This window comes from Dama dama, chromosome 29 (assembly GCF_033118175.1).
Source record: "Dama dama isolate Ldn47 chromosome 29, ASM3311817v1, whole genome shotgun sequence".
Classification (NCBI taxonomy): Eukaryota; Metazoa; Chordata; class Mammalia; order Artiodactyla; family Cervidae; genus Dama; species Dama dama.
Genome location: NC_083709.1, coordinates 71,952,006 through 71,971,060, shown reverse-complemented (window position 1 = coordinate 71,971,060; position 19,055 = coordinate 71,952,006). Strand labels below are relative to the sequence as shown.

The 19,055-nt window shown below is 37.5% G+C and overlaps 1 protein-coding gene across 1 annotated transcript in view; it reads right to left on the bottom strand.

Moving 5' to 3' along the window:
* LOC133048439 (contactin-associated protein-like 3) overlaps positions 1–19,055 on the bottom strand; it is a 225,642-nt gene that overhangs the window by 42,153 nt on the left and 164,434 nt on the right. Inside the window, exons 13-15 of the mRNA XM_061132107.1 lie at positions 17,188–17,385; positions 13,292–13,448; positions 7,097–7,224 (exon numbers count right to left, since the gene is read on the bottom strand). Coding sequence (XP_060988090.1) covers positions 7,097–7,224; positions 13,292–13,448; positions 17,188–17,385 — 483 coding nt within the window. The remainder of the gene's footprint in view (positions 1–7,096; positions 7,225–13,291; positions 13,449–17,187; positions 17,386–19,055) is intronic.

The following is a 19,055-nucleotide window of genomic DNA, read 5'->3' as shown; positions in this document are numbered from 1 at the left end:
CATGAGATGAATGTCTAAACAGTGATTCTTTTGAGGCTTAAGAATCTGGACATGGCTGCAAGTGAGTGGATGGATAATCACTTAGGTAAAGGCCTGTTTCTTTTTGTTGTTGTTCTTTTTTTAAACTAAATTATCACAGAGTAAAATTGACTTTTTAGGATTTTACAGTTATATAATGTTTACAGACTTTTACATTTATATGAATTTTAACACAGGCATGGATTTGTGTAACCATCAAAATCAGAATAAAGAACAGTTCCATCACCCCAAACAACTCTCTCTTGCTATTTCTTTACAGTCACACCCTCCACCCGCCCTCAGCCTGGCAGTCATGAACTAGTCTCTGTGTTACAGTTTTACCTTTCCCAAATAAAATATAAGTGGAGTCAAGCAGAATGCAACAACAAAAAGCCTCTGAGATTCGTTTGAGATGTCGCATGTCAACATCTATTATTTTTTCACTGCTCTGTAGTATTCCATCACATGAATGTGCCATAGTTTATTTATCCATATTTAAGAACACTAAAGTTGTTTCCAAATTTGGTCAATTACAAATAGAACTGCTCTAAAAATTTCCGTGGCACAGTGGTAAAGAATCTGCCTGCCAATGCAGGAGACACAGGCTTGATCCCTGGGTCAGGAAGACCCCATGGAGCAGGAAATGGCAGCCCACTCCAGTATTCTTGCGGGAAGGTTCCATGGACAGAGGAGCCTGGGGGTGGGCCGTGTAGTCCGTGGAGTCGCAAAGAGGCAGACACGACTGGGCAGCTGAGCACAACCACAAGAACACACCTTTGTGAAAAGCTTTTGTGTGAGCATATGTTCTCATTTCTCTGGGGAAATTCCCAGGAGCATGATTCCTGGGTTATATTCTAAGTGTATGTTTAACTTCATAAGATACTGCCAAACAGTTTTCCAGAGTGATCATACCATTTTTAATTCCCATGATCAATGTGTAACAGATATAGTTGTTTTATATCTTTACCAGCATTTTGCATTGTTAGTATACATATTTTTTTATCTTAGCAATTCAAATTGATGTAAAGTAGTATTTCCCTGTGGTTTTAATTTCCCTTCCCTAATAGATAATGATGTTGGGCGTCTTCTCATGTGCCTATTTGCCACCTTATGTCCTCTTTGGTGAAGAGTGTGTTCAGCTTGGGGGGAACTGACATCTTTCTTACTTTGAGTCTTCCAATCCATGAACACAGTTTATCTCTTCCTTTATTCAGATTTTTTGATTCTTTAGTATTTAGTCATTTATTTGGTTTACAGATTTTATACATGTTTTTGTTAAACATATACCTGAGTACTATATGTTCTTTGGAGATACTGAAAATGGTATTCTCGTATAGATTTTGGTTTCTAGTTTACATCGCTAGCATATATAACTGATTTGTCTGTTGTTGACATTGCATCTTGAGATCCTGTTGAGTTCACTTATAAGACCTAATAAGGTTTTTGTTTCTGTTTTGGGTAGTACATTCCTTGAGATTTTCTATGTAGGCAGTCGTATATGCAGGCTTCCCTGGTGGCTCAGTGGTAAAGAATCTGCCTGCAATGAAGATGTAGGTTCAATCACTGAGATGGGAAGATCCCTTAGAGAAGGAAATGGCAGTCCACTCCAGTATGCTTGCTTGGAACATCCCATAGATAGAGGAAACTGGCAGGCTTCAGTTCACGGAGTCACAGAAGAGTTGGATACAACTTAGTGACTAAACAACCAACCAACCAATCAAGTGTGCATGTGCAAATAGAGTTTTCTTTCTGGCTTTCCAGTCTTTATGCACTTATTTTCTTTCTTACATTATTGCCCTGGCTAAGACAATGGTAAATACTGTTGAATAGAAGCAGTGAGATTGGCTATCCTTATCTTGTTCCCATCCTGAGGGGAAAAGCATCCAGTTTTTTACCAATAATTATGATACTTCTGTATAGATACTGTCTCATTAGGCTGAAGAATTTTCTTTTACACCTAGTTTGCTAAGAACTTCATTATAAATGCTATTATGATATAAATTATAATTTTTAATTTGGTATTTTATCAATTTAAATTATAGTGTTCATATTAATTGATACAGAAAAAGCATCTGGCATGATTTTTCTTCCTTAGACTGTTAACATGTTAGTTACATTGATCAACTTCCAAGTACTGAACCAGCCTCGCATCCTGGATAAACTGCAGATGGTGGTGATGCCTTTAAAAAAATATACACTCCTGGGTTATTTGTTACAGTTTTGTTGATATTTTTTGCATCTGGGTTAGTAATAACATTGTTAACAGTTACCATTCTTTTACTGCCTTTTTCTAGTTTCAATATCAGAACAACATTCTGCTTTAAATGTTGGAGAGAATTTCCTCTTCTATTTTCTGAAAGAGATTTTATAGATACGGTATTATTTCTTGAGTAGAATTCATCAGTGAATCAAGCTTGGTCTGTTTTTTTTTAAGGTTTTTAATTACTAATTCAATTCCATTAATACTATTAGGTCTATTCCAGTGGTCTCATTCATCTTGGGTGAGTTTTGGTTGTTAGTGGTTCTCAAGGAACTGGTCCACTTCATCTGTTTTATATGATGGATGTCATACTTGTTCAGACGTTTGTAATGTACTTTTTTATGCTCTTGATGTTGGGGGTGTCTGCAGTGTTATCCCAACACTCAGTTCCCATATTGATAATTTTTATCTTTTTTGGGGCAGTTCTGTTAGAGGCTTAACTATTTTATCAGTATTTTAAAAGAGTATAAAAAGAATCACTTTTAATTATTATAGATCAGTATGTATTCTGCTTTTAATTTAATTGATTTCTATTCTTGTCTTCATTAGTTCCTTCTTTCTGCTTGTTTTATGTTTATTTTTCTCTTCTATTTCTAGTTTCTTTTGGTGAAAGCTTACATTATTGAACTGAGATCTTTTTTAATAATATAAGTACTTCTTTAATAATATAAGTATTTATTGCTACAAACATCCCTCTGAGCACTGCTATAACAAAATTTAATACTACAAATTTTGATATTTTGTATTTTAATTTTCATTCAGTTCAAAAACGTATTATCAGATCTATTGAGGCCTTGTCCTAGACTTGGGTATTATTTAAGGATCTGAGGTTTAATTTCTAAGTGTTTGGAGATTTTCTTTCTATCTTTCTTATTTATTTCTAATTTAATTTGATTGTGTCAGTGAATGCATTTTGTATGATTTAAATTATTTAATATTTGCTAAGGTTTGTTTTATGACACAGAATATGCTGCTTCTGGGTTAAAGATTCATGTGCATTTGAAAAGAATGAGTATTTTACTGTTTGTAGAGTATTCTATAAATGTCAGTTGGTTTCTGGTGTCATTCAGGTCTTCTATATCCTTGCTAATTTTCCCTCTATTAGTTCCATATATTAATGAGATAAGAGAATTAGACTCTAATTATAATTATGCATTTCTCTATTTCTCCTTTCCATCCTGTCAAATTTTGCTTTATGTATTTTGAAGCTCAGTTATTTGCATACATATTTAAGATTCTTAGGTCTTCTAGTTCCTTTTTATATCTATTAATTTACTTTGCTTTCAAGTAAAAATTTTAATATAGAAACTCCAGTGTTTGTGTTGTATATCTTTCTCCATCATTTTATTTTATTATGTCATTATATTTGAATTGAACTTCTTACAGACAGTATACTGTTGAGTCATAACAATGTCTTTTATGAGTTTATTTAGACCACGTACATTAAATAAGAATGTTGATATGTCAGTTCTTCATTTCATTGTTTTTTCCTATTTGTCCTAGTTTCGTTCTTCTGCTTCCCCCTTTCTGCTTTCTTCTGGATTATTTAAATACTTTCCCGTATTCTATTTGTATTTGTCTGTAGCAGATTTTTAATTGGTCTTTTAGGGATTACAATATATATACTTAACTTTCTCAGTCTGCTTGAAATCTATATTTTAATCACGTTAAGTGATTTGTAAAAACCTTGGAAACAATTTGACCCTCACCTACCCCTGTTGGTGTTGTTGCTACTTGTATTACATCTACATAAAATCAAAGCCCCATGAAATAGTGTTGTGCTTTCAGTCCTCAGATACATTTAAAATAACTCAATATGAAAATAATCTATTAAATTCCCCAGGTATTTACCATTTCTAATGCTGATTGTTTTATCCTTGAAGTTCCAAATTTCCTTCCGATACCATTTCCTTTCTAATAACTTCCTTTAGAAATTCTTTTAAAGGATGCTTTCTGGCGATGAATGCTTTTGGTTTTCTTTCATTGGAGATATTTAAGAGTTTTACATTCATTCCTGAAGGATTTTTTGCTGAACACAGAATTATCAATTGACAATACTTTCAAAATAGAAATATCTTGCCATTTCCTTCTGGCCACCATATTTCTGATGAGAAACTTACTGTCATCTGAATTGGTGTTTTCCTATAGGCAATGAATAATTATTCTCTCTGGCTGCTTTCAAAAAATTCTTCTCATTGTCTTCAGTTTTCATCAGTTTGCTTACAATATGTCTAGATGTGAATTTCTTTGAGTTTATCCTGTTTCAGATTCATTCAACTTCCCAGTGTCTCTTTTATCAAACTTGGAAAGTTTTCAGCCATTATCTTTTCAAATATTTTTTCAGGACCAACACTTTTCCTCTCTTCTTCTGGAAATTCAATTACATGAATATTATATTTTTTATTATTAACCCACAGGCCCCTGAGACCCTATTCATCTCTTTTAATCTTTTTTTCTTTCTCTTGCTTAGATTGGATAATCTCTATTCATCTATCTTCAAGGCCCGTGGCTGTTCCATCTCAAACCTTCTACTTAAGCCATCCAGTGCATCTTTTAGTCCATTGCCATACTTCTCAGGTCTAAAGTGTCCTTCTAGCTTCCTTTATATAGCCTATTTCTTTGTTGAAACATTCTCTTATTCTTATTGTTTCAAAAGCATTTCTTATTATTCATTACAGTTTTGTGTAATAGTTGTTCTAAAGTCTTTATCAGTTAATTTTAACCTCTGTGTTATTGGTTGTCTATTGATTACATTTTCTAATGCAAACTGATTTTTCTGGTTCTTTGTATGGTAATAATTTTGGATTATTTCTTAAATATTTACAATACTATGTTAACAAACTGGGAGCTTTGTTTAAATTCAAGGAGTATGTTGATATTTTTTATTTTCCAGTCCTGTTGGCCTGGTTATGATCTGCCCACACATTTCAGCCTTCCCTCTGTGGTCCGTGGCCCCTATGGCAGTCCAGTTTTCAGAGTTTTTGCAGTACTTTTCAGATCTGCATCACCTTTGCACCACACGGTGGCCAGTCTGAGTCCTGGGCGGTAGCTTCTTCACTCATTCTCAACTTCTTGGTCTATAATTAGGACCAGTTTCAGGCACGTGAAGCTCGCAGGTGAACCCAGGACTTCATAAACAACTTAAAACATCACTTTCTTGAACTCTTTCCTCTCTGTGCACTTCCAATACTTTCCAGTTCCCTGGGGCTCTCTTCATTCACAGCCAGAAAACCAGGGCTCTATTTAGCCTGCTTTATTGTGCTTTCCTATTTACTTCTGTTCCTGTAGCTACATCCATTGTCAAGTGACGGGGGAACAGAGAAGGAAAACAAAAGTAACATGAGTCTGCCACTGTTGGGGAGTCAGAGCTGTCCCGTCAGAGCTCCGTCTCATGCATGCTCCTGAGCAATCTCTGCCACTGTTGCCATGGGGTTGCCCGGGAACTGGAACCTCAGAAAACAGAGATAAGGGTGAGAGGGATGAGATTCCTGTGCTTACTGACAGGAGCTCCTTGTCCCCTCCTCCAGTCAGGACTAGAGACTTCCCCTGGAACTCTCTCCCTTTGTGATCCCATGGCTAAGAGACGTTGGAGGAAAGCGCATGGTGAATTCTGCTTTCTGTCCCCTGCTACTGTTTGCTTTCCAGCGTCCTGAGATAACTGCTTCATGAATCCTGTCTGTGCAGTATTTAAAGTCATGAGATAATGGGTAAAGATCACCAGTGGAGAACAGATAGGAAAGAGGGCAGACGATAGAGCCTTGGGGAACCCCAACACTATCCCACTGGCAAGATGAAGAAGGATAGGGAAAGAAGGGAAAAAGCAGAATTTTGTGGTATGCTGGCTACCAAGTAAAGAAAGTGACTCAAAGAACAAGGAATCATGGGAGAATTCCAAAGCTGCTGACAGGTCAATTCAGATATTTATCAGAGAATAAGAATTGGACTTAGCAATATTGCGTTCTCATTCGTGACCTAGAAAACCCAGCTTCTGAGGAGTAATGAAGGAGAATATGTCTTACATTCAAGAGAGACTAGAAGCAGGGAAATTAAAAATAGAACTCATTTTATTTCAGTTATTTGGGGGCAATGAAGGATATGAAAGAAATTAAGGTGCAGTTGGAGGGGTAAGTGGAGTTAAGAGCATCAAGGCTTCCAGTGTAAATATTAGGAACTACCAGAAGGCATTAATGCATAGATACACTTGATGGATTCTGTCCTCTCATTTTCTCATTATTTCACCAATTTCAGGCATTTCAGCCCTCAGCAAAATGTCTTACACTTAGTAGGTACATATTGGATGTTTGCTGAACAAGTTACATGCTATTTCAAATGATTCCATGAGTGTTTCAGCAGAGTCTGATGTAGATTCTATATGCGTGCCTGTGTACCAGGTCACCTCAATCATGTCTGACTCTTTGCGACCCTATGGACTGTAGGCCGCCAGGCTCCTCTGCCCATGGGATTAAAATCCTCCAGGTAAGAGTACTGGAGTGGACTGCCATGCCCTTTTCCAGGGGGTCTTTCCAACTCAAGGATCGAGCCCGCGTCTCTTATGTCTCCTGCATTGGCCGGTGGGTTCTTTACCACCAGCGCCACCTGGGAAGCCCTAAATGCTATATAAAAAACACATAATCCAGAGGTAGTACTTTTTCTCAATTATATTAGCAACATACACTTATGTTATAGGTTAATACATTCCTAACGAAGTACAGATTATCAGTATAGACAGTGATTCTATGAACCCAGGCAGTTAGAGTTCTCATAAAACACGGAAATGCATCAGCAAGGGTCAAGGCAGCTCCTCTCGCCGCTACTCACTGTCCCCGGAGCAGAGCAGAGGGCCCAGGGCGTAAGCCGCTCCAGAGTGTGGCCGCCCTCCACCGCTCATCACAACCTGAGTGACCGGCAGGTGCCTCTTGTGGGAAAGGACTACTGTGCTGCTGGTCCTAGAAAACAGACATGACCACCTTAACATCACTTTTAATAGTGCACAGAAAAGAAAAAGCATTTTATTGCAGTTCAAGGGGTATTAAGCTAAATTTGTAAGCATATAACAGGAGGGAAATCAAACAGCTCATCCGAACACTTACAAACATACTAGTGTACTGAATGAGGTCGTCTGAGGACAGAGACCTTTGTTCATCTACAGGGCCATAGAGAAGAAAGCAGGCAGGTCCAAAATTGTGGTCACAGGAACAGACATGAAATTACACTTCAGTGCAATTAAGCAGCTTATTGCCGTTTGCAATTCAGCCAGTGCGTCATACTGGAATGTAAAATTTACAGACGCAAGAGCAGTCTGCCTTGATTTAAAAAAGAAAAAAAAGCAAAAGACAAAAACCAAAACCATCTGACTGACAAGAAATAGGTTTTCAATTTTTGGACCTTGTTTGTTTTTACTAAAAGTTTCAGAAATTCCTACTGTGGTTATGTGGCATTTCCTTATTTGTTGAAACCTTAAATTTAAAAACAAATCAAAACAAAATGCTGATTCAAAACCATGATGAAGATATGATACAATGTATTCTTAAAATTAATAAATGGGCTAATGCACGAGAAAGTGTTTTGCCAATGATTTTCACCATCCATTCATTCAACAAACACTTACTACACATCCTCTATTAGTCACGCCCTGTGTTTCAGGGAAGTGAACAGAAAACCCATTGTCAATGTCCCCCAGAAACCTAGTGGATGTTATAAATAATAGAAATAACAATACTATCATCATGTAAGTGACTATTTGGGGACATATTAAAATTCATCATGTAAGTGACTATTTAGGGACATATTAAAATCTATGTTTCAATACAATTTAATGACTGGACCAAAGCCAGAGGACGTGGTTAGTAAGCTGTTTGTACTGCCAACGTCCTCTCTGGACAAAGTAGAAAGATTTCTGTAAGCTGTTCATATTTTTCATTGTATATTTCAATTACATATGTACTCCTAATTTATGGACAAATACTGGTTTGTCTATTGTTCTGTGTAGAAACTAACAAGTTTTCATTTTTAACAGTTACAAAATCACTAGTCACTCATACATATATATATATAGTAATTGTTCCAAATTATATATGTATTTATATAAGTTGAAGAATTATCAAAAATAGTGCAGATCACCTTACAGCTTTGTTGCAAAAAAAAAAAAAAAAAAAACTTCCTAACTTAATAGTCATTCCAGTGCTGTTAGGCATCAAAATATTCTTTTAAGTTGGAAAATGTTTAATTATTAAGATTTTTATTTTATTTAAAAATTTGAGCACAGTGACTGGTAGTGCATGTGGTAAGATCTGAAAAATAGGGACTAAACACCCTAAAATTGAGAAACAAATATTAAAAATCAAATTGCTTCCAAAAATCAGACTGAATTAAGCCCCATGGTTTTATCTGGGGAAGCCCCTGTGACTGCTACCGACAGAAGCACACAGGCTTCATCCTAAACACAAAACCCCCGGCTTTGCTGGGATCACAAGCTAGAAGGTGCCACTGAATTACAGGGCGATCAGGATGGAACGTTATTTTGTTATAAACACAGGACCAGCACACCAAATTAATTCCTGGTATTAAATATCAGTAAGCATTACAAATAAGTATTTTAATTCCTATGACTGCTATTTTGGCAGATATCTTAGAGGGAAAATGTAAGTGTACTAGTTCTTCATTGAGAAACTTAAAACTTTAAAACATCATATGCAAATAGTATGCATTAATGTAGATAATATCATTAAGTACCTTCCTGAATCTGAGAAAATTTTAAACAATTCTTACTTCAAAATTCTTTATTAGTATAGATCATTCCCAGTTGCCCATGCTTTATGCAAAATATTGTAACCCGTGGTCAGCAGCTCGTGCTCACGCTCAGCCGCCCACTGTGCTCGACTCGGCAACACTATGGTCACCAGACTCACTCAGAGCTGCCTAATTTACGATTACATCTCACTTTTCTTGCTTTTCAGTTTTTCCCCAAATTTGTAAAGATTGCATTTCTAGGCATAAAAATTTCTCACAACAGTTTTAAACATTCAGTAAGAAAATTTCCAAATTCACTTTTTTCAGAGAGTCTAATGCTTTAGAAATTCTTACTGTTTCTTGTTTGTCATTAGATATTTTTGAGGCATAATAGAGCTTTAAGAAGGCTGAGTTGTTGGGAAAGTTGCAGGGGAGAAACACTGTATCAACTTTAAGTGTTACAATCACTGGGGAGAAAGAGGGGCTGGTGACAGCACAGTTTTCATCATCCAGAATCACATACTTGGAAAGTTCCAGGCTCTTCATCGGGTTTGCTGTCCTACTGGCTCACCCCTTTGGCAAAGTCATGCTGTGTTAATTACTGAGGGATCACTAAGACTTCTTCATGTCTGGTAGGGCTGGTCTCCCCACCTTGCTTTCATCTTCATAGTCATCTTAGCTATTTATGCACCATTCTTTCCCCAAATAAGTTTTACAACCATTTTGTCACTACTTAAAAATCATAAACAAATGTCTAGCATTTGTTTGGAATTAAATGGAATCAAGAAATTTATTTGGAGGAGAGATGCTTAGATTTCCTATTCATGGCAGTGGTATGATGTCTCCATTTATTTAGGTCTTCTTGATTTTCATAATAGAGTTTTATAAAGTCTTTTTTAATCAAAGTCTTGCATATTTTTGCTACCTTTGTTTCAAGAGTCATTACTATTTTGTTGCTTTTGCAACTGGTTTTTATAGGACTTTCTCATAATAACACATTCTTGATAATAATTCAGTTATTCTATGATTCAGTAAGTAGTCTTACTAAGCTCTCATTAATTTCAATAATATTTCTGTTTGTTCTCCTAGGTTTTCTTTGATGACAACCATATTTTCTATGAGTAATATAATCTTTATTTCCTTGTTTCCAGTCTTTCCAATTGCCATTTTGAATTAACTCACATATTTTTTTAGCTTTCTATTATTCATTTCTAACCTAATTGCATTGCTATCAGAGAAACTGTCCATAGGATAACAACTACACTAAAAGGTTTTCAGTTTTGCTTTATGGAACATTGGGAAAATCAGTTTGCAGAAATGCACCATATGTGCTTGAGAAAATTATGTGTTCTATAATTTTATGTTCCCAACAAATCAAGCTGTTAACTTAATTTGAAAATATTCTACGTTCTTACTAATTTTTGTTCATTTGATTACCAATTACAAACAGATATTCTTATCATGGTTGATTTGTGAATTTCTTCTTTCAGTTCTGTCAAAGTTATTTCTATACATATTTCTAGTCATTTTTATTGGAAGCATACATGTTTAGGATTGTTAATTTTCTCTGGTGAAATTAAGAAGTATCATTACATAGTAAGAGTGATCTTAGTCCACCTAAAAAACCTTTAAAATTTACTGACTTGGTGATATTTAGCTGGTAATTCTTTGCTTTCAATATTTCCACTTATACAAACAAGATGTAATATGAGATCTGGATCTAAATGGTTATTTTTGTCACTTTTGTTGTGCAGGATTGTTCACACATTTTTGTCTCGGACTTGTTGCTTTCTCTTCTTTTTCAATCTCATGTTCTATCTTCTTTCGCATTAACTAAGTTTTTAAAATCCCATTTTTTCTTTCTTCCCTCTGCTGAATTGAAATAATTCTTTAAGGGTTACATAAATTTCAATATACACACTTTAAGCAATTTAATTCTAATAAATATTTACAAAACAAGTTTAAACTTCAACAATATTTTTATTTCTAAGCAGTCTTTTAGTTCCTTTGTAAACCACAATCATCTTTGTTAATAGGATCTGACTGCTTTCTTATGTTTCAACTTCACACATATAGTCATATGTTATCAGTACATGCTTTCCACCTCTATGTTTATAATTTTTTTCCTCAATATTTCTTCCTGCTTCTGAAACCTTCCTTGTAATATCACTTTCTTTCATTCTGAAAACCATTCTTAAAAATCCCTTTTGTGAAAAAAAAAAAAAAAAAAAAAAAAATCCCTTTTGTGTAATTTCATCTTAAAAGCTGTAGGGGGAGAACATTCAGAGTTTTACACTAGGTTGTTTTGTCAAAAATAGTCCTGGTTACATGAGGGTATTTTTTTTTTTTAAGTCTTAATTTCAAAAAATAGCAGAAACAGGATCATGAAGTTTTAAAATGCTTAGGTGTGGTAATATTGCAATACTTAATGGGTTGACGAGTTGCTGGTATAATCAGTCAACTTAGAGACCATCACAATGAAGCAAATGGTCTCATGTGTTAATGTTAACACTGTCAAAGACTCACTCGACCAAAAAAACTTTATCTAAGGTTTGCTGTGTTTACTGAGAAAACAAATTCTTCCTAGCAACTGTTTAAATAAATCTCACAGGTGCTACAAACCTTTTTAGTGGCCTGTGATTAAAAAAATATGGCTTGCTTTAAAAAAAAAAAAAAAAAATCCCTTTTATGGAGTCTGCTGCTGGTAAATTTCTCCAGAGCTGTTTGTCTAGATCTTAATTTTATAGCACTTCTTCAAATATCAGCTTGGTAAACACCGGGAGTTTGACAGGCATTTCACTCCTGCTCTCTAAGGGGCATGCTCCACCTCTGTGGGCTGGGCTCTGGGCTGCTCAGGGAAGGTCGGCTCTCTGGCTGTCTCTCCTTGCAGAGTCTTCCTTTCCTTTCTCCCCCTCTAAACATTCTCTTAGTGTTCTTTGATTTCACCATGGATGTCTAGATATGGATTTACTTTTATTTATTTACTTTTAGCTTGGTGTTTTAATATTTCCTCAATCTGGAAATTTCTCAGCTGTTTGAGTACTGCCTCTTTTTAGTTATTATATCTCAAATCTTTTCTTCTGAAACTTTAATCACACACATGTTCGATCTTCACATGATTCTTCAATGTCGCCACTTTCCTAGGTCCCATTTTGTTTTTCTCCATTCATTTTGTGTGTCGTTTAATTTACACACCTTTTCCACTAATATCTGATCCAAAAGTTTTAAACTGAGTAATACTGTCATTATTAATGACAATGTATTCATTTCTAATATGTATTGATATATATGCCAATACATTCATTTCTAAGCATCTATTTGGTTCTTTTGCAAATCACCGTCTTCTTTGTTAACAGGAAGATTCTCACGTTTCAGTTCTAGTTCTGGTTTTTGAGCAGCTCACATGTTTATTTTATCTTGTGTTTTTAGCGTGTCCTTGATCTGAGATGTTTGGGCGTTGGCTCTACTCTTTGGGGTTTCTTCTGCCTCTCGGTCGTGTCCTCTGGCGCTGTATAACCCTGGATTGTGAGTCCACGTTTGGCAGCGTTTTATCATGGGGATCCTGTGAGACCTGTGTGAAGCGGACGGCGCGTCTCCAGGGAGAATATCACGTAATCTTAGGACGACCACTGGTGCTGCCAACCTGTGGCCATGTTAACCAACTTAAGGACCATCCAAGTCATGTCAGTTTGGGCACCAAATCAGTGTGAGAGCAGGTCTGTAGACATGTGTTTTCAGGGAGAATTTTTTTTCTACTCAGAGTGCTAACTATAAGATCTGTCCTCATTCACTCTTTGGGGGTTTGTAGCCTTCTGAGACCTTCGGCTGCGTGGAGAATTTTGTGTTCTCTGTATTCTCTTTCATGGACTCAAGGCCTTGTCTGGTTTCCCCTATGTGGCCATTCGAGAAATCAGCTGGAAGTTTAGGAAGGTCAGTAAATAATCCCAGGTGAGTCATGGGGTGGTCATCTTATTAACTGAATTAACTTTAAGAAGTCTTATATTTCACTTTCAGTGAATGGGAAACATTCATTCTTATTTTGTCTTAGTAGAAAAATAGAACAGACATGCTTAGTTATTCACCAGTAAACAAAAATAGCTACCTAACATTTTAGGCTTCTGATTAATGACACTATATACACATCACAGCTTATACTTTTAAGTTGCTAGGGCATACTTTAATTTATTCTCTTTATTGTACTGTCATTTCCAATGTCTGCCTAAGGTACATAGTTTAAGCAACAAAAAAATTACAGTTTGCACAGGGAAATTATATGGAAATCACCATTCATTCCGGTCAGCATCACAGTTGCAGTAATATTGAGAATCAATGCAGTTCCCCTCTAATCCACAAGTACATTTGTGAGCATCAGGCTGAGAACCTCCCCAGTAAGTGTGTGTTTCATTGGTTCTTCCAACCCACCAGCTCACTGGGGTTCCATCTGAAAGACAAGCATGAGAAAGGTGACACCTACTTTGCCCCCCACTAGCTGCCTCCCCAAAATAGTTCCTTTGCTCCTCTTTATTTAAAGCATAGAGAGACTTTTAGAAGTATATTTTATATTTTAACTCTGCAATAGGATCATTTTTAGGAGGACTCCCAACTATTTAAAAATATATACTTTAATGTCAAGTCATATCATTAACCATTTTTTTTTCTTTTATCAGAAAATGAGCAAATTGTCCCTAACTCATTCAAGCATGATGTTTACATATTTCTCTTGAGGACTCCAATTACATCATTTCTGCAGAAATAATGGTCAAGAAAGATTTGTCATCAAAATAGAAACCAGAGTAATTTATACACTGAATCTAAAATCTGTATGAGATCCTATTAATAAAATGCCATTAAAATGTTTCATGTTATGCAAAATATAAAATTCTTTCACTTTATTTATTAGCTAAAAACACTGACACTTCCTAGCATATCTTTAAAGTTTCTTAGGGATACGTACTAATGGGTTACTCTGTTTGGAAACTAAAGAAATGGCACTAGTCAGCCTTCTTCATGCCTGGAGTGAGTCTTCGGTTTGGACAAATCCAAGACAACTACAGAGTGGATCTTCAGCAAAACCCACACCCCAGTGCAATGCGTAAGTGACAGGAGCAGAGGCTGCCTCAGCTCTGCAAGATTGTTTATTCATGCTGCAGACGCTGCCAAAGCCCCAGTGTGGGGTTACAGAGCACGCGGAGGAGGATGTTCAGTGAAGGTGGCGCGCACAGCAAGGTGGAGAGGAAACGGTCCCTGATAAACACAGATTCAGGGCGGGGAGGGGGAGGAGCAGGGAACGGAAGGGACGTTAAATCTGTCCAGATGCCTGTGCTTCTCACACTCTTTAAGTTGTCCCCACCAGGCCCCCACCAAGAATCTGTAGCAGCTTCTTCCTAACTCACAATCGCCACTGCTTATTATGGCTCCCTATTCAATAAGACTTTTGCTTCTGCTGACAACCTCCCAGCTTGTAAACACACAGACTGCACTCATTACCACGCGCTGCAGGCCCAGTGGGTGCGATGTGAGCCAAGAAATCAATATCAACCATCATTTTTTAAAATGTGTTGAAAACATCTCTAGGAGGTGGAAGATCTTTTCAGCTTAATATTTAATAAATATTTAATAGGTATTTTTCAAAATTCCACCTTAAAAATGTAATTATTCAACATCTTCTCTCATTGATTGAAGACCAAAGAAATCATTATATGCAAATGCACAACTGTGTTTACATTTTTCTCTCTAAAATGAGAACCATTAAGGGTTCTTAAAGGAACAAAATGTATGTGGCTCTATTCAAAATTCCTTTGAGTAACCCAGAGAATTTGCATAAGAAAGCATTAGGAATAACATGAAGAAGTATTAGAGGCTGAAATGAAAAGGAACAGGAAAGATATCAATGACCAGGGTTCACAGCTCCACTTTCTCAATTATTCTAGCCCGTGGGTCACTGTCCTCACCAGCCACTGCGACCATCCTCAGTGACCTTAAGCGTTCACGGTATGGTGATGGAATGGTTTCCTAAAGTCAACACAGTCACACAACTTCCTCTTTAGCCACCTGTAATCATATCCCTGAAACTATCTGTAACACAGAGACCTTAAAGATGCTGAAGGAAAAATGTTCCAGGACCTGAGCGAGATCCTAGGCCCACTGCTCCTCCCCAGCCCTCTTGGAAATCAAAACCAACACGAGGGCCGCTGCTCTGGGAACCAGGCTTGTTACAGCTCCTCTCGATTACCACCGCCACTCGGTCTCCTGATAACTTCTGAGAACATGAGAGTGGAAAATTCTTGAGATAAGGCTGAATTCTGACTGACGGCCCCCAATCTGTTCTATAAAATTCCTAAGCAACTTGCTTCCCATTGCAGTCCCCTTGTGCTGTTTTCACATTGCAGCCATCTAATGAGGGACCCAGGTTCAGTGTAAAGAATCCACTTGCAACGCAGGAGATGCGGGTTTGACCCCTGGGTTGGGAAGATCTCCTGGGGAAGGAAATGGTAACCCACTCCAGTCTTCCTGCCTGGGAAATCCCATGGACAGTGGAGCCTGGGAGCTACAGTCTGTGGGGTTGCAGAGTCAGACAAGACTTGGCAACTAAAACAGCAGCAACGAGGGACCCGGGCTTTGTTGTTTTCACTCCTTCCACACAAGTGTAACATCAAAGCTCTGCTTGCTCATTTGTGTCTATTGATAATACCGAGCAAATTAGTGCGAACTTTTAAGGTGTATCAGGCTACACTATTTACCTGCCTCATCTCAACCTTAATTAAGCACATCTGGAAATATGTAGGTCTGCAGTGAATTTGTTTAAATTAAGTTTGTGCTAAAAATTCTCCAGCAGCAGCATATAAGAAATGCAAATAACTTGTGCATGTATATTTAATGAAGTCCTTTATTTTGCTTCTTTAGTAGGTGTTTATCAAGTTTATAAGTCTTTTCTCTTTCCATCTTTTCCCCTAGCCTCAATTAAATATGCATTTAAATACCTGTTGGTGGTGGTGGTGGTGCTATTTTACGTATTTATATCGAAGGGCTAACAATTGAGTAACCACACGCGAATAGACACTGGCCTCTCGGTGGGACTCCTTTGGCGATCTGGGTCACGTCCAGATTCTGGACGAGACCATCTGCTTCTGTGTATGAGTTTGCTCGCAGGCTCACTGTGTGGCTTGGTTTTATGGCTTTGTTAGTGGTTCGTTTCAAGGCTACTCTGTCTTTGCCTGTTTTCCCTGGTTAGAGAACCCATGAACAATACTCTCCTGGAGGCAGCTTTCTCATTCTTCTGGGAACATAGAATTTTAGTTCAGTGATCTATTTGGCAATAGATCTAATTAGCAATCTAGTTAGCAACTAACAGTAGCACTAAACCCGCTAGCACTAACTATAAATTCAATAAACCAGAGAGATGCAAATAAGCAGCATTTACTTCATGCCATTTATAGGTATGGTGCAATTAGGCTCTAGCAGAATTAGTGCCTTGGCCCTGAAGACTCAGAAAAAATGATTTCCTAAGTCCCATAGCTGCTGAGTGACAAGCCTGAACTGTGAGGACCTGCCTAGCACTCTCTGCTCATTCCAATCCCCAGATGCCTGATCAGAGGAGCGGCAGGCCAGCCTCCAGAAAACCAAGTAGTTGCCTGCTTCACGCAGGCAGGCTGCACATTCCAACAAAATGAGGTATTTCAAAGGAAGAAAATAGAAAATCAAAAATAAAATTTTTCAAAAGAAGAAAAGATACGGAAAATAAACTGCTAGAACTTAATGTGTGAAAGAACTGGTGATGCCAACATTTTTCCCTACTTTATAATTAGCCAAGACACTAATCACATTCAGCGTAGGAAAAAGGATCTCACCAAATAATCACCTCCAGATAAGTAAGCCATGTTTTTATTAGCAATGCTTCCCAAGATACCAAAGGATTGAGACGTCCCTGCTTTTTATGGCAGATGAGTACTGAGCCCTCCAGGGGCCTCTTTAAGAGGCTTTTACTGCTCAGTTGCCCAGTTGAGTCTGGGGATGGGAGGGAACTTCAGATCATTTATGGCTTTGGGCAAAGATTTTGGTCTTTGCTCCAAGAAAAAGTATCTCAGATTATGACCTGGGTGCTATAGGCACAGATTCTCATGCATCTGTGGCAAGCCATTGCGACCTGTGGGGACAATAGCTCATGATGTCTAATTACTCACCTTGGGGAGTTGAAAGCCTTGACTTCTTGCAGTGGAAAGTCAGCTCCTGCTGGCAGTTGTCTGCATAGTCAATGATGGTCTGGAGCTGGTCCATGCTGGCCGTGTACTTGAAGAACACTGGATGGGGGCTTTCTCCACTCAAGCTTTTGACCCTGACCAAGTGGGAGCCGTTGTGTTGCACTGAGGTCCATGCAGTGTCTGGTGGGCAGAAGAGGGGTTGGGAGAAAGCAAGGAGGCCGTAATGAGGGTGGAACCATTAAATGTAAATACGGAAAGCAGAGCATCTTTTATCTGAACTAAGTTTTCTTTTATTTTTTTGTAGTCATCAGATCTCTTTGCAATTAGAATCAATGAGTGGAATTCTCAACACGTTTAACAGGAGGGATTCTCTTTACTGAAATTTTCACTACCCATTATAGGCAACATTGTCAGGTGGCCAATTTTTAAAATTCTATGTTATAATACTCAAAGTTATAAATAGAACTTTCTGGCCCTAATACTTCTGTTTCCATTACTATAAGGAGAAAGCCAAAAGTTACTGTGTATATATTTCTCTTTTCACAAGTATAGTTCTCATCTGAGCATCTTTTCCTCTGATAATCAGAGGAATGTGTAAAAGACCAGAAACTATAAAACTCCTAGAGGAGAACATAGGCAAAACACTCTCCGACATAAATCACAGCAAGATCCTCTATGACCCACCTCCCAGAATATTGGAAATAAAAGCAAAACTAAACAAATGGGACCTAATGAAACTTAAAAGCTTTTGCACTACAAAGGAAACTATAAGTAAGGTGAAAAGACAGCCCTCAGATTGGGAGAAAATAATAGCAAATGAAGAAACAGACAAAGGATTAATCTCAAAAATATACAAGCAACTCCTGCAGCTCAATTCCAGAAAAATAAATGACCCAATCAAAAAATGGGCCAAAGAACTAAACAGACATTTCTCCAAAGAAGACATACAGATGGCTAACAAACACATGAAAAGATGCTCAACATCACTCATTATTAGAGAAATGCAAATCAAAACCACAATGAGGTACCATTACACGCCAGTCAGGATGGCTGCTATCCAAAAGTCTACAAGCAATAAATGCTGGAGAGGGTGTGGAGAAAAGGGAACCCTCTTACACTGTTGGTGGGAATGCAAACTAGTACAGCCACTATGGAAAACAGTGTGGAGATTTCTTAAAAAACTGGAAATAGAACTGCCATATGACCCAGCAATCCCACTTCTGGGCATACACACCGAGGAAACCAGATCTGAAAGAGACACGTGCACCCCAATGTTCATCGCAGCACTGTTTATAATAGCCAGGACATGGAAACAACCTAGATGCCCATCAGCAGATGAATGGATAAGGAAGCTGTGGTACATATACACCATGGAATATTACTCAGCCGTTAAAAAGAATTCATTTGAACCAGTCCTAATGAGATGGATGAAGCTGGAGCCCCTTATACACAGTGAAGTAAGCCAGAAAGACAAAGAACATTACAGCATACTAACACATATATATGGAATTTAGAAAGATGGTAACGATAACCCTATATGCAAAACAGAAAAAGAGACACAGAAATACAGAACAGACTTTTGAACTCTGTGGGAGAAGGCGAGGGTGGGATGTTTCGAGAGGAATCGGGTGGAGAGGGAGGTGGGAGCGGGGATTGGGATGGGGAAGACGTGTAAATCCATGGCTGATTCATATCAATGTATGACAAAACCCACTGAAATGTTGTGAAGTAATTAGCCTCCAACTAATAAAAAAAAAAAAAAAGACATATTTGAGGAATCAGCTGTGAGCATGATCATGCAAAATAACAGAAACTAAATATTTTTGACAAAAATTAACTAACAGTGTGTC